Consider the following 16,315-nt stretch of genomic DNA (forward strand, 5'->3'; position numbering starts at 1 on the left):
CTGGATTTTTTTTTCTCATTTTGTCTGTCATAGTTGAAGTGTACCTATGATGAAAATTACAGGCCTCTCTCATCTTTTTAAGTGTGAGAACTTGCACAATTGGTGGCTGACTAAATAATTTTTTGCCCCACTGTTTATAGAATAAGCCTTGACTAGAATATAGTATATACATATGAAGTGGCTTAAACAGTATGTAAACATTATTAAAGTGTTCCATGTCTGTGTACGTAGGGCAGACGTCTCCTAAGGTGCAGGGTTGAGTATCTAAATCTAATATACCGTTTAGCAGTTGCTTTTATCCAAGTACACCAACGCTTAAGGTACCCTGACCTGACCTCAACCTCACCTGGCTTGGCCCATGCTGGGTCATCACTACTTACCACAGACACCATAGGCTGATTTTCTCAGACACAGATTAAGTCTCGACCTGGTCTAAAAAGCTATTTCAAAGGAAATTCTCCACGGAGCATGTTTTTGCTCTGAGACTATGCTCTGAGAAACTGTCTCTTACCACAGATGCCATCTGTTCCCTTTACTTCTCTGCAGCAGCATTAAATCAATATGAATGGACAATGACCTTGGTTTTTGTGTGTGTCCCCATACAGAGTTCGTGTGGAGTCAGGAGGAGCCCCAGAACATGGGCCCCTGGTCGTTTGTGGCCCCCAGGTTTGAGAAGCAGCTGGCCTGCAAGGTGAGCCCTGTCCCTGTCTTTGGTTGGTTGTTTTTGTGTGTGGATATTTGACACTTTCATTGAGACAGTTTAGAAATCAGACTGGGATACAGGTAGGTGGGAGCAACCGTGTGAAGGGCGGACCCGGCGATTGAATCTCGGTGGGTAGTCGTATATATAACTTATAACACTGGGGAGTGTTGCCATTGAAGACACATTTCAGTTGAAGACATTCAGTTGTACAACTGACTAGGTATTTCCCTTTCCTTTCCCATTACACCATGGCTCTGCATGCCCTGCCCCTGTCTGAAGGACCAGGAAAACACAGTATAGATTTAACTGGGTTTACATCTTTGGATATTACTTACCTTGCTTGGAGACTACTAACTTACTTAGGCTAATCTCCTTCGGCCCTATTTGGGACATAAGGTCACAATGAGTTAGAAATCTCTGGATGTTATCTAGTCTGTTGTCACAGTGTCTCCCACATGGATGAAGTGCCATGTGAGAATAAATATTAACCATGCATTTCTTCTCTCCCCCAGCTTCGATTGGTCAGTCGGCCTGCTCTGCCCGCCCCGGCTGTGGGCATCGGAGCGCTCCACCAGCAGCAGAACGAGGCCGTCCTCACCGCCACCTTCTCCTCCTGAGCCACTGGAACAAATGGGGTCCAAGATGGATGCTCCCTCCCAGCACTACTTCATGGAGCTCCAGTAAAACCACATGACATCTCTTCTCTATCCTGGAAATCCAGACTGAATTCAGATCCGTTTTATGTTTGTTTAACTTGTTTCACTGTCGTGATTCAGTCTGGAAGCTAGGCTACCTCTTCTCATCCTCTCCATTCAAATGTTGTCAAAACACAAGTGCTAAAGGGCTGCTTTAAATGTGGCGTATTCAGTTGCTGTTTGTCGTGGGGGTGGGTTTAGCATTATAAAATGGAGTTGGAACTACAAAACAACGTGATGTAGACAGTCAGAAATTGCGTAGAGCAATTATTGTTTTGTTTTTTTAATTACAATTTAGATTGTGTTCAATTCTCTAGCTGTAAGGCATTATTAGGTTACTGACAAAGAGCAAAACCTAAATATGGTTCAGATTGAGTTATGGCGTTAGACACTAAGTTTACAGCATCATTGTTTTATACATTGATTTTTTTGATTGATCATATAGCCACACAGCAGAGTATTATGATTTGATTTCATTGATCTGACATATGACTGTCATCTTGTTCAGTCTATCATCTTGTTTCTTCGAGGTAGAAAATTGTCTCAGGTTGTCAATCAGAAGGGCTTAGGCATTCATCAGTGTTGTCTGCATGAGCTGCTGTAGTTTTTCTACTGTTTTCAATGTCAGCCTCAACATCAGTTTGTTATAATAAAATGTCAAAATACTGTTAAAGTGTGAAATTTAAACTTCAAAATATTATTTTGTGTATTTTTGTTTGTGTGTAGAAATCCAAAGATTTTCATTTTGTTTAAATTGTGATAAAACACTAAGCGAACGACTACTACGCCTTCAGCACCACGGCTATTTAATATTTCTTTAGGAAAGTTAGGGTTGCTATTTCTCTACAAATTAGTCATATTAATCCCATCTCAGTAGCATTTCTGTTTCATTTTCAGAAGGTTGCATTTGTTGCGGATTCTGTCTTTACTGCTACAGGTACGATTTAAAACGTTTGATGTAAAAACTGACCATTACTGGATTAGAGTTCTGATTTACTATCTAGTGTTACAAAACTAATGCCACACTCAGACCACTCCCAGGCAGTCCTAGTGTAACCGATGTGAAATGGCTAGCTAGTTAGGGGGTGCGCGCTAATAGCGTTTCAATCGGTGACGTCACTCGTTTTGAGACCTTGAAGTAGTGGTTCCCCTTGCTCTGCAAGGGCCGCTGCTTTTGTGGAGCGATGGGTAACGATGCTTCGTGGGTGACTGTTGTTGATGTGCGCAGAGGGTCCCTGGTTCGCGCCCGGGTCGGGGCGAGGGGACGGACGTAAAGTTATACTGTTACACTCGCAAAAGTCTTGCTTGAGAAATTGCTCTTAACTAAGAAGCAATTTTTGTTTATTTAAAAAAAAAAAAACTTTAATCGAAAACAATCATAGTAAAGGTACTTCATTGGTACCCAGAAATTATTTGATATTGAGATAAAAACTGCTATATTGGACTTTTTTTAAAGGCGGTTCACACCTGCATAACACACGTATTTTTCATGTAGTTTCCTTAGTATCTACCTTCCATGTTATTACAAAATAGCACTAGATACTATTCTCAAACAGTTGTGCATATGTTGTGGGCATATATTTATTCTGGTTATCGAAAGCAGATGTTAGACCCAGTCTTGTAATTCCTCTCTTTTTCTTATTGTCAGTAATATAGTAGCATCCTTGAGCTTCTTGAGGGTGACTCAGTTGTACTATGAATTCAAATCAGCATCTATCCACTAAGCCCTTCTGAGAGGATTGGTGTAAACAATATGGCAGTAAATCCATCTTACTCATGAGACAAGTGGAATTGTTGCTATACTACTTATCTCCTTGCTTACAACCATCAAATCCTCTCAGATCTCCACAGGTATCTGGGTGTACGGGCTAGGCCCTCATTTGGGATTCAGGTCTGCCCAGAAAACAGTATTTTCTGTGAGACAGTATTCAATCTTACCCTGAATCCAGTGCATAGGGGGTAGGTGCCAGGGATTGTTTCTGGGCATGGCCTAAAGCTCCAGAATGCTACATTACTACTGGTTGATTTGAAATTCAAGGTGTACTGTAGTAGCAAGGGGTTGATTTGGGATTCAGGGGCCCAGAAATGAATCCGTCTGTCAAGGGAGACAGACAGGAGAGGCTCCATCATCCCATTAACACCTTCTAATAGAACATAAGACTCATTTCACTTCCTTTTAGATTTTCTGACACTATAACATATCTAATTGGTTTTCTAAATAGACAGCCATTACATTTAACTGAGAGTAGTCTGTCCCTTTTTGTTTTGTGGGGAGGAAAAAAAAAGATCCTCATAAGTAATTATGATAGGAGATAACTGTTGAACGTGATCTATTCTAAACAGGAGCCAGGCAGGCAGTCTATGCTTCACATGCATGCAGGGAACTGTGACAAGCCTTTTGGATTGGCTGAGGCCATGCATGTTGGATGTGTTTTCCATTCTATTATATGCATACATAGGAAGGCCTAGGGCAAAAGCAATGCCAGGGGATTTTGAAATACTCCCTCAGGGTTGTCATTTTGTTGTGAGGACTAAGCATAGTTCACTGTCATCATCGTTTTATTCATGTAAAAGCCGTCACTTGCATTGTCCACTATATATATATATATATATCTCCATTACTTGCTCCAATGACACGAGTCGTGGATTTGGTGCAATGCCAACACTAATCGTTCACTCATACATCCTCATCACGCACACTTTCGGCTACATAAGCACGAGAGGAGAGCGGCCTCCCCAGCCACCCACTCCTTATTGCTATAACAACCAAAGGCGCGGTCAAGCAGGCAGCGTGACTCAATAGAATAGCGTTTCATTTCAGACGGACACCAACCGACCGACCGACACCTCCAACCAGAGTCATCTTTCTGTCAAGTAACATAGCCTAAACAGAATCCAGAGAGCTATAATTCATTGTTGCAAAGCGAATGAGACAGAATAACGAAGGAGCTCCCCGCCTGTTACGTAAGAGATTAGGCAGTGTTATAACCTGTAGGTAGGCTGCTACGTGTAACTAACTGGTGGTAGGGCTGTAGCCTACTGTAGAGTAGGACACCTTTGCTTTCGCAGCGCAGCGGTTGTATGGATGGACTGAGCAAAGCAAGGTTTAAAACTAACTGGGCGACAATCAGGAAGAAACCCTATTCAGTCCTACTTTTTGTCGACTAGAGACGGGGCACCATCCCCACTGAGTCAGCACAAGAAGGTGACATTCTTTGTGAAGCGGTACCTCTAATCTTCTCACGTCTGTCTTCCCTGTGACGACATGGCGAGTGAGAACGGAGAGTCTGGGGGGGGATCTTGGAAAAAAAATGTCGATGATATCAAGAAGGTATTCGAGTTCAAAGAAGTCCTTGGAACGTGAGTAATAACGGTGTGGTTTACTGTATTATAGAATCTTGTAACAGGTCCTTAAATTACAACTTTGTTGTCGGCTGTCAAGGGGTTTACACCAGATAGCACAGCCACAAAGTCTATCGTAAAACTTAATGAATTTTTGTTTCGCTTTTTGGTTTTAATTTAAGGATAAGGTTAGCAGTTTGGTTAGAGGTAGGTTTAAAATGACATTTTATTAAGATAAATTGTAGAAATGGGCATGGTTTATGACGTTGTGGCTGTGGTAACTAGTTTCGACCGCTGTCAATCGATTATACAGTGTAACAGAAGCGGAAATGGCAATTGTCTCTACTCTTGTCAACGAAGCTTAGACAATACGGCATGTGATATTGCCGGCGTACGTGCGATTTTTGCAAATACTAACGATTTGAATGATGCTTTATTATGTCCCTCAAATGTTTACGACATCGACAGTTACTAGACGCAACAATTCAAAAGCACGTGCTCAAACTGTCAATAATAGGTATATTCTATGGCAGGAGTTCGAAGGAAAAGCGGTCTGGTCCGCCTCTATAGTTGGTAGCGCAACGCCAGGGTTGTGGGTTCGATTCCCACGTGGGACCAGTACGACAAAAAGAAAGTACGAAAATGTAGTCACTCACTACTGTAAGTCGCTGTGGATAAGAGCGTCTGCTAAATTACAATTTAAAAAAATATATTTTTATCAATATCAGAGATCAAAAGGTTATAGAACAGGTCCAAGGTGATGTGGCAATGCACCTGCATTACAGAACAGATTATCTTGAGGTTTTCTTATTAATTTACATGCCGTATGTAATCAGAAATACATGAGTTAGCATCTGTTATTAAATGCATTGACAGGACTCTGTGAATGTTAGTCATTGTTTCAGCATCAAAATGGTCAGAAGAATTGGATTGTCAGTTGCTGCCTGCTGATGAAAATGCATTATCTGATGTCTAGTCAGACTGGATAACATTGAATAGATACAGAAGATTCCTGGTGCTGAATTATGATCATGTCTAATCTGTATTTAATTGTGATAATACGAAAGGCACTTGCCCATCGGGCAAGTCAGGAGTATATATTGGTTACCCAAAGATTATGACCACTTCACTTGCCTGAAAATGTAAAAAAAAAAAAAAAAAAAAAAAGTTGCTATTTTCACCTACACACGGGGAAAACAGAAAGACCGGACTACTGGAATTCTTTACATTTTGGTTGTTATCAGAATGAAAAAACACCTGCCCAATAGGGCCAACCTCAGAGCAGGCTCAACCTGCGTAACCGCTCAGGTCACTTGCCCCTGGCAATACACTCTTAGGGGGAAAAAAGGTGCTATCTAGAACCTAAAAGGGTTTTTCGGATGTCCCCATAGGAGAACTCTTTTTAGTTCCAGGTAGAACCCTTTTGGGTTCCATGTAGAACCTTTTCCACAGTGGGTTCAACGGTTCTATATGGAACCTAGAAGGGTTTTTACCTGGAACCAAAAAGGGTTCTCATATGGGGACAGCTGAAAAACCCTTTTGGAATTATTTTTTCCCCTAAGAGTGTAGGGTCAATCCCTGCATGTAATGCTGTCTTCTTTATCAGCAGTCTGCTGTAACATCATCTTTAGTCTGACATGTTGCCTGGCAATTTACAGATCCCTCTGGGAGTATGGAACATTTTCATTATCATCAGAGACTAACTTACAAATATACACACACACACACACACACACACACACACACACACACACACACACACACACACACACACACACACACACACACACACACACACACACACACACACACACACACACACACAACCTTGCAACAAGTCAGTATGAAGCTGGTGATGTTTGTGCATGGCTTTCATCAGCCGTTAGTTCTTCATTCTTGTTATTCTCTTGTGCTTCCACTACTGTACTACTTCAGAGCAGACAAATTCCTCCAGAGTTTATTTTGGTCTTCCAGTTAGTGCTGCTTGACTTATGGCAGTTTTGCTGTGGGTGAGTTATGATGCAGACAGGGAGCATGTAAGTACTCACTTTGAAGGGCAAATTCCCCAAATGGTAGACTGGAAGACGAGCCTTCCAAAAACTCTCTCTGCCTCTAAACGATTTTTCAAGATTTTCATCAAAGGCCGGGGTGTTGACATATTGTTTTGATCAGCCCTGGGAAATTGGTATCAAGCAGGACAAGTATGCCACTCTTAACTTCAATAAACTGACCCTGCTGGTCTCCATTCACCAGGGTCAACATGGGGATCAGGATTCAGGGGTCGATTTCAATTCAGTCAGGAAGTGTAAACTGAAATTGAATTGGAATGTCAGGTTGCTTCCTGAATTGACTGCATTGAAATGTAAATGGCCCCAACCCTGATGGCGATGGCTATTTGCCTTGACTAGAGCTAAACCATAAACAGCTATGGAGATATCCCTTCATCGTGGCTTAGCCTGTTTGTTGTTCAGAATCCGAGATAATTCTCAATATGCTACATCTCTTAGGCTAAGTCGCATTCAGACTGCACACTTTTTGGCTTAGCCCAGGGCTAAGAAAGAACCCTTCATTTCCCCTAATTTTCCCTCCTCCCTCAACCTCATATGGATCTGTGTTCCACCCTGTCCTTCTCCTGATGTACAGTCTGTCCTTCTCCTGAGGTACAGCCTGTCCTTCTCCTGAGGTACAGTCTGTCCTTCTCCTGAGGTACAGCCTGTCCTTCTCCTGAGGTACAGTCTGTCCTTCTCCTGAGGTACAGCCTGTCCTTCTCCTGAGGTACAGTCTGTCCTTCTCCTGAGGTACAGTCTGTCCTTCTCCTGAGGTACAGTCTGTCCTTCTCCTGAGGTACAGTCTGTCCTTCTCCTGAGGTACAGCCTGTCCTTCTCCTGAGGTACAGTCTGTCCTTCTCCTGAGGTACAGCCTGTCCTTCTCCTGAGGTACAGTCTGTCCTTCTCCTGAGGTACAGCCTGTCCTTCTCCTGAGGTACAGCTTGTAACTCTCATCATCATCAGGGAGGAGCAACTTGTTCCCATCAGCATCTTGACTTGAACACACGACTGTAACCCCTGGCTTGGGTCACACGAAGCCCTAACACAAATCCACGCCACTCTATTCTTTCCCACTCAATTCCACTATATTCCACTCCATTCCATTCAACTATGTTGTCCTTGCAGGGATATTCATCCAGGAGTACATAAGACCATTGAGGATGGTTACAAGTTTGTATTTGAAAACCACTTCTAAGACACATACGTTCCGAACTCACTTCAGTCACACTAATAAGGAAACTCACTGGGCTGGTAGCTGGCACATACACAGATCAAATACACCGCTGGAACGCCCATTAAGGTGGTTACATGTCCTAATCATTTGAAAGATTGTTCAGAAAACTAGGTGTTTTAATCGGCGTATGCTTACTTTGATTTTGACCTTACGCCGATTAGGATAAGCAGAGTAAGGTGTTTACGTGACTATTGCATAATCTGCCTAATGCCATAATCTGTTTTAATATTGAATTATTACTGTGCATGTAAACATATTTAATGAAGTACACAGTTAAGAATAACATGTGTTGCATAATCATATAGACGCAGTGGAAAAGGCTCCAGTTGTATACAGGGAGTGGGCGATCATAATGGCAGGAAGTTGCGATGCCCCCATCTGTTTTTATTCTTAGCTGTGGATGTGAATGGCCTCGTCTAAACACCTGTGAATCATCATCATGAGTTGCTGTCTTAACAGTGGATAGGTTAAACACCAGTCATCTCTACATACTTTTTTACAAACACACACCCACACCCACACACCCACACCTCAAGTCCCATGTCAACACCACAGAGGCCCAGGTCGGCCATTCCTGCTCCCGGTAGCTCCTGCTGTGTTGTGTATAAGCAGACCCAGTAGGTAGTATGTGTTGTGTGTGTAGTGTATGCAGTGAGTTAGCTGCCAGGTTGAGACAGCCCTGGCAACTATTACATATATGCACACAGCACTGTCTCCTCCTCCTCCTCCTCCTCCTCCTCCTCCTCCTCCTCCTCCTCCTCCTCCTCCTCCTCCTCCCGATTCCTCGTTCAGCCAAGAGGCTTTGACTACTTGGGGATTAAGAATAGACTGATCTAGGAAGGAGGAGTGAGGCACAGAGACAGGAAGAGACTCAGATTATCTCCTTCCCCTCCTCCTCCACTTCAGGCTTCCCCATCAGTGTCCAATAGGGATCATCTGTTCTCAATTGTCCCTGACTGAACCACCTCAAACCCCTAGCATCTACCCTTTCTAGGCCCTAGACACTTTTAGACCAGAAAGGTTGGATAGTTTATTAGGTAGACCTATGAGCCATATGGTAAAACCTTCAGAGTAGTTTATTACAGGGAAATGTTAAACTACCATCATAATACTCATACCTATTCAATCCTTTAAGATCTAGGAGCTAGTGGGTAGGGGTTTGGGTAGGAGCTAGGAGCTGGTGGGTAGGGATTAGGGTAGGAGTTAGGAGCTACTGTGTATGGGTTAGGGTAGGAGATAGTGTGTAGGTGTTAGGGTAGAAGCTAGTGGGTAGGGGTTAGGGAAGGACTAGGAGCTAGGAGCTAGTGGGTAGAGGTTAGGGTAGGAGATAGGGGTTAGGGTAGGAGCTAGTGTGTAGGGGTTAGGGTAGGAACTAGTGTGTAGGGGTTAGGGTAAGAGCTAGTGTGTAGAGGTTAGGGTAGGAGATAGTGGGTAGGGGTTAGGGTACGAGCTAGTGGGTAGAGGTTAGGGTAGGAGATTATGGGTTAGGGTAGTAGCTAGCGTGTAGGGGTTAGGGTTAGGGTTCTATCCTGCCCTGTTTGTGTTGAGAAACAGAATGGATTGCACCTGTCAGCCAGCCATTCAACTGATCTGTAGGAGAGGAACAATATTATAAAGTAGATGTCAGGGTCCGTGGATCAATAGCAGAATGTGATTATGTTTGTGAACACCTTCCGCAGCACAGCAGCTGTGTCTGTGTGTGCATCCCGAATGGCACCTTAATCCCTATAGAGGGCCTTGGTCAAAAGTAGTGCATGATGTAGGGAATAGGGTGCCATTTGAGATGTAGACCATATAGATAGCCCTGTAATGGTGTTACGGTATGTTTTCATCTGTTCTCATGCTACTAGTCAGTCGTTATCTAATGAGATCTGCTGTGTCACTAAAGCCATCAAGTCTATCACCGTCACAGTCTCTCTCTTTCTCTCTCTGTCTTTCTATCTCTCTCTCTGTCTCTTTGTCTCTCTGTCTCTCTCTGTCTCTCTCTGTCTCTGTCTCTCTGTCTCTGTCTCTCTCTGTCTCTCTCTGCCTCTCTCTCTCTCTCTCTCTCTCTCTCTCTCTCTCTTCAGGTCTAATTCCAGTGCTTTAAGCTGTTGGTATTTTCAGGTAGTGAATAAGTGTCCTCAGCAGTGAGCCCTGCTCCAGATACCATGTGAGCTGACCTAAATGGTTAACTGACGATGCAGCCCGGTCACAGATCGGTGCCTGCTCTTGCGTTCTCCCTTGCTGCTGTTGTTGTCAAGAGAAACATGCTTGGCACTGCAATTCCATAAGGAGTTGGTAAGAGAGCAGAAACAGACCAACTAATGATGATGATGATGCACTGGTCAGAGAAACATTTAGAATTATGAACTAATACATACTCATACAGTTCCCTCTTAAACTGATCCCATCTGTGCAGGACAATTAGATCACTATGAAACAGGTGACCACTGTAACCACATTCACTATCAGTGGAGAGCACTATAGTACACATATCAGTTTAAAGCAGGGGTGTCAAACACGGCAATTTTGATCTAAACTGTGTATAAATGATAAAGGACCTACATTCATACTCTATCTTGACTGTGTCCAATCACAGAAATGAAAGCTAGACAGTCAGGGAGCAGTGAAAATTGCCAAAACGATGGATAAAGGACTATGTTTTGCAAATTTGACAAGGAGGAAATATAACCTCCGGACCTCGTTGAAGACCGAATGCAAGGCCCTCTGAGCCCCAGTACAGCTGCCAGTAAGGCCCTCTGAGCCCCAGTACAGCTGCCAGTAAGGCCCTCTGAGCCCCAGTACAGCTGCCAGTAAGGCCCTCTGAGCCCCAGTACAGCTGCCAGCAAGGCCCTCTGAGCCCCAGTACAGCTGCCAGCAAGGCCCTCTGAGCCCCAGTACAGCTGCCAGCAAGGCCCTCTGAGCCCCAGTACAGCTGCCAGCAAGGCCCTCTGAGCCCCAGTACAGCTGCCAGCAAGGCCCTCTGAGCCCCAGTACAGCTGCCAGCAAGGCCCTCTGAGCCCCAGTACAGCTGCCAGCAAGGCCCTCTGAGCCCCAGTACAGCTGTCAGCAAGGCCCTCTGAGCCCCAGTACAGCTGCCAGCAAGGCCCTCTGAGCCCCAGTACAGCTGCCAGCAAGGCCCTCTGAGCCCCAGTACAGCTGCCAGCAAGGCCCTCTGAGCCCCAGTACAGCTGCCAGCAAGGCCCTCTGAGCCCCAGTACAGCTGCCCACAGGGCCCTCTGAGCCCCAGTACAGCTGCCAGCAAGGCCCTCTGAGCCCCAGTACAGCTGCCAGCAAGGCCCTCTGAGCCCCAGTACAGCTGCCCGCATTGCCCTCTGAGCCCCAGTACAGCTGCCAGCAAAGCCCTCTGAGCCCCAGTACAGCTGCCAGCAAGGCCCTCTGAGCCCCAGTACAGCTGCCAGCAAGGCCCTCTGAGCCCCAGTACAGCTGCCAGCAAGGCCCTCTGAGCCCCAGTACAGCTGCCCGCATTGCCCTCTGAGCCCCAGTACAGCTGCCAGCAAAGCCCTCTGAGCCCCAGTACAGCTGCCAGCAAGGCCCTCTGAGCCCCAGTACAGCTGCCAGCAAGGCCCTCTGAGCCCCAGTACAGCTGCCCACAGGGCCCTCTGAGCCCCAGTACAGCTGCACTCAGGGCCCTCTGAGCCCCAGTACAGCTGCACACAGGGCCCTCTGAGCCCCAGTACAGCTGCACACAGGGCCCTCTGAGCCCCAGTACAGCTGCCAGCAAGGCCCTCTGAGCCCCAGTACAGCTGCCAGCAAGGCCCTCTGAGCCCCAGTACAGCTGCACACAGGGCCCTCTGAGCCCCAGTACAGCTGCCAGCAAGGCCCTCTGAGCCCCAGTACAGCTGCACACAGGGCCCTCTGAGCCCCAGTACAGCTGCCAGTAAGGCCCTCTGAGCCCCAGTACAGCTGCCAGCAAGGCCCTCTGAGCCCCAGTACAGCTGCCAGCAAGGCTCTCTGAGCCCCAGTACAGCTGCCAGCAAGGCCCTCTGAGCCCCAGTACAGCTGCCAGCAAGGCCCTCTGAGCCCAGTACAGCTGCACACAGGGCCCTCTGAGCCCCAGTACAACTGTCAGCAAGGCCCTCTGAGCCCCAGTACAGCTGCACACAGGGCCCTCTGAGCCCCAGTACAGCTGCACACAGGGCCCTCTGAGCCCCAGTACAGCTGCACACAGGGCCCTCTGAGCCCCAGTACAACTGTCAGCAAGGCCCTCTGAGCCCCAGTACAGCTGCCAGCAAGGCCCTCTGAGCCCCAGTACAGCTGCACACAGGGCCCTCTGAGCCCCAGTACAGCTGCACACAGGGCCCTCTGAGCCCCAGTACAACTGTCAGCAAGGCCCTCTGAGCCCCAGTACAGCTGCCAGCAAGGCCCTCTGAGCCCCAGTACAGCTGCCTGCAGGGGTTTGGAGTGTGCCAGACAGAGCAGAGGCATAGCTATCTGGAGAGAGAGGAGATTGGGCAGTAATCGCCCGTATCAAAACAGTAACAGTCGGGCGCTCCCAAGAGATTTCTGGCTTAGCCGCGATCTTTAGAACAGATTTAGTTGAAGCCTCTCTGGCAGTTCTTTCTCTCTCTCTACCCTCACTTTTGTATTTTTTACATTTGGTAAGGAGTGACTATACTAGCCAGCTCTTATCGTTCTCAGGCCAGTCTCAGCCAAACTAATCTCCAATAAGAAAGATTAGAAGGATTATTTCCCCCATTTAATCAAGAGTCTGACTAGCCGAGCCCAGAGCAAACATTCCGGGAAAGCAACCGCAGGCCAGGGCCAGAGATCATAGCAACAACATATAGGCCTAACATGCCACTAGTGTTGATGCAGTAGCAGATACTGGACAGCATAGCAGTGGTGTGTTAGTAACAATGATGTATATAAACTCTAGATTGCTGATGCTATGTAATTGCCAATGAGAGGCTTTGAAGCCATCGGTCGACCATATTGGCACTCCTGGGATCAAACCCCAGGCTGTAGTGGCGCCTCAGCACTGTGATGCAATGCCTGGGGACCGCTGCACCACTCGGTGCCCCTCTCACATAATGTCATTTAAAAGTATGCAATAAGGTGTATGTAATAGAATATATGTGGCAAAAATAAATGTAGACATTAATAAAGGCATTTCTATAGCTTCCAAAATAGTTTTTTACAGCCCCTATTAGTCATCTAATGTATAAATAAATCATTGGTTAGTAATAATCAGTATGAGGGGATGTTTTATTCATCTCAGGACTAATAGATTTTGCAAATCATAATTTGCTGTACAGCAGGTATAATGCCTGTATGAAGTTATCATTAACTGATTTACGTTGTGCTATGACACACCTTTGACAACCAATGACACGCCTATGACAACCTATGACACGCCTATGACACGCCTATACCACATTGCCAGTCTCAAGTACTCTCTGTTTTCTGTAAATACAGAATCAATCAACCCTCTTATGATGATGCCTGTTACTTGTCTTGGTGAATGTTGGCATAACACTGTAGTGTCGCCTACAGGATTGGGGTCTGTTCCATTTCAATTCAGTCCTTCCTAAATGGAAAGCTCATACCACTGTAGTGTAGCCTACAGGATTGGGGTCTGTTCCATTTCAATTCAGTCCTTCCTAAATGGAAAGCTCATACCACTGTAGTGTAGCCTACAGGATTGGGGTCTGTTCCATTTCAATTCAGTCCTTCCTAAATGGAAAGCTCATACCACTGTAGTGTAGCCTACAGGATTGGGGTCTGTTCCATTTCAATTCAGTCCTTCCTAAATGGAAAGCTCATACCACTGTAGTGTAGCCTACAGGATTGGGGTCTGTTCCATTTCAATTCAGTCCTTCCTAAATGGAAAGCTCATACCACTGTAGTGTAGCCTACAGGATTGGAGTCTGTTCCATTTCAATTCAGTCCTTCCTAAATGGAAAGCTCATACCACTGTAGTGTAGTCTACAGGATTGGGGTCTGTTCCATTTCAATTCAGTCCTTCCTAAATGGAAAGCTCATACCACTGTAGTGTAGCCTACAGGATTGGGGTCTGTTCCATTTCAATTCAGTCCTTCCTAAATGGAAAGCTCATACCACTGTAGTGTAGCCTACAGGATTGGGGTCTGTTCCATTTCAATTCAGTCCTTCCTAAATGGAAAGCTCATACCACTGTAGTGTAGCCTACAGGATTGGGGTCTGTTCCATTTCAATTCAGTCCTTCCTAAATGGAAAGCTCATACCACTGTAGTGTAGCCTACAGGATTGGGGTCTGTTCCATTTCAATTCAGTCCTTCCTAAATGGAAAGCTCATACCAATGTAGTGTAGCCTACAGGATTGGGGTCTGTTCCATTTAAATTCAGTCCTTCCTAAATGGAAAGCTCATACCAATGTAGTGTAGCCTGCAGGATTGGGGTCTGTTCCATTTCAATTCAGTCCTTCCTAAATGGAAAGCTCATACCACTGTAGTGTAGCCTACAGGATTGGGGTCTGTTCCATTTCAATTCAGTCCTTCCTAAATGGAAAGCTCATACCACTGTAGTGTAGCCTACAGGATTGGGGTCTGTTCCATTTCAATTCAGTCCTTCCTAAATGGAAAGCTCATACCACTGTAGTGTAGCCTACAGGATTGGAGTCTGTTCCATTTCAATTCAGTCCTTCCTAAATGGAAAGCTCATACCACTGTAGTGTAGCCTACAGGATTGGGGTCTGTTCCATTTCAATTCAGTCCTCCCTAAATGGAAAGCTCATACCAATGTAGTGTAGCCTACAGGATTGGGGTCTGTTCCATTTCAATTCAGTCCTTCCTAAATGGAAAGCTCATACCACTGTAGTGTAGCCTACAGGATTGGGGTCTGTTCCATTTCAATTCAGTCCTTCCTAAATGGAAAGCTCATACCACTGTAGTGTAGCCTACAGGATTGGGGTCTGTTCCATTTCAATTCAGTCCTTCCTAAATGGAAAGCTCATACCACTGTAGTGTAGCCTACAGGATTGGGGTCTGTTCCATTTCAATTCAGTCCTCCCTAAATGGAAAGCTCATACCAATGTAGTGTAGCCTACAGGATTGGGGTCTGTTCCATTTCAATTCAGTCCTTCCTAAATGGAAAGCTCATACCACTGTAGTGTAGCCTACAGGATTGGGGTCTGTTCCATTTCAATTCAGTCCTTCCTAAATGGAAAGCTCATACCACTGTAGTGTAGCCTACAGGATTGGGGTCTGTTCCATTTCAATTCAGTCCTTCCTAAATGGAAAGCTCATACCAATGTAGTGTAGCCTACAGGAATTGGGTCTGTTCCATTTGAACTCTTCCTAAATTGAGAGCGCATAACACCATGTAGGCCTTATCATCAACCGAGTGCTGATTTAGCTGCTCAACAGCAGGGCAGTAATCATCACTTTGAGGGGATTTTGGCAGCACTTTAGAATTATAATCAAACAATAGACGGGTTCGCTGAGAATGTCACGAACAACGATGCGTACGATTCAATGGGGTAGAAGTCCCTGTGTTGTGATTCTGGATGGCCAGATAGCTAGCAACAATGACAATAAACTGCCATGTGGTGAATCGTAAGGGGCCCGTTTCAGTTATTTTCATCTTGTTCTTGATACCATGTCTTGTTTTGAGGTGTTTTGACTGATGTCATGTCAATGCTAATATGGATCAAATTCGCATGCTAGCTAACCAACAACTTTAACGATGTATTTGAGAGACAACAAGTGCTCATAGTGCAAGTTTATTTATCCATTCAATAAACATTGGAGACAAATTATAGTTTGCATTTTGTCAACAGTCTAAGCCAACCCCGTCTGTTTTGCTAAACAACCAACCCATCTAAGGCCAGAAGGGGTGTGGTATATTGGCCGACATACCACGGCTACTGGTTACCAACATAATTAGAACAGTAAACAAGTGTTTTTGGGTAATACCTGTAGTATATTGTCTGATATACACACGGCTGAAATATTGTTTCAGCTAATCAGCATCCAGGACCAAAATACCCGGTGTCTAATTCAGTTGTAATGCATTATAAGATCTATCATTAGAATGTCTGAACCTCTTATAATTCCTTATTGTCTTCCCATTGTGACCCTGACTAAATTACAGCCATTTCTACATACAGACATAACATATTAACATATTATACGCCTCAGACATGGCTTGTTTTGGTAAATGTTGGCATAAAACAATGTAGTATTAACTGAATAGTTCTGACAAAGACAAATGTATTGAACTACATCAATTTGCAAACCGTACTAGTGACCGTACTAGTGACTGTACTAGTGACTGTACTAGTGACTGTACTAGTGACCGTACTAGTGAC

General features: G+C 45.1%; 2 protein-coding genes across 3 annotated transcripts in view; both read left to right on the forward strand.

Annotated features, from left to right (window-relative positions):
• LOC120066485 (probable 2-oxoglutarate dehydrogenase E1 component DHKTD1, mitochondrial) overlaps positions 1 to 2,064 on the forward strand; it is a 47,760-nt gene extending 45,696 nt beyond the window's left edge. For both annotated transcript variants that reach the window (XM_039017888.1, XM_039017889.1), the window contains exons 18-19: positions 606 to 691; positions 1,216 to 2,064. In XM_039017888.1, the coding sequence (XP_038873816.1) occupies positions 606 to 691; positions 1,216 to 1,320 (191 nt within the window). In that variant the 3' untranslated portion in view covers positions 1,321 to 2,064. The remainder of the gene's footprint in view (positions 1 to 605; positions 692 to 1,215) is intronic.
• A 2,472-nt stretch (positions 2,065 to 4,536) lies between these two features.
• Positions 4,537 to 16,315, forward strand: part of LOC120066785 (calcium/calmodulin-dependent protein kinase type 1D-like) — a 55,082-nt gene continuing 43,303 nt past the window's right edge. The window contains exon 1 of the mRNA XM_039018255.1: positions 4,537 to 4,758. Coding sequence (XP_038874183.1) covers positions 4,664 to 4,758 — 95 coding nt within the window. The 5' untranslated portion in view covers positions 4,537 to 4,663. The remainder of the gene's footprint in view (positions 4,759 to 16,315) is intronic.

This window comes from Salvelinus namaycush, chromosome 21, assembly GCF_016432855.1.
Source record: "Salvelinus namaycush isolate Seneca chromosome 21, SaNama_1.0, whole genome shotgun sequence".
NCBI lineage: Eukaryota > Metazoa > Chordata > Actinopteri > Salmoniformes > Salmonidae > Salvelinus > Salvelinus namaycush.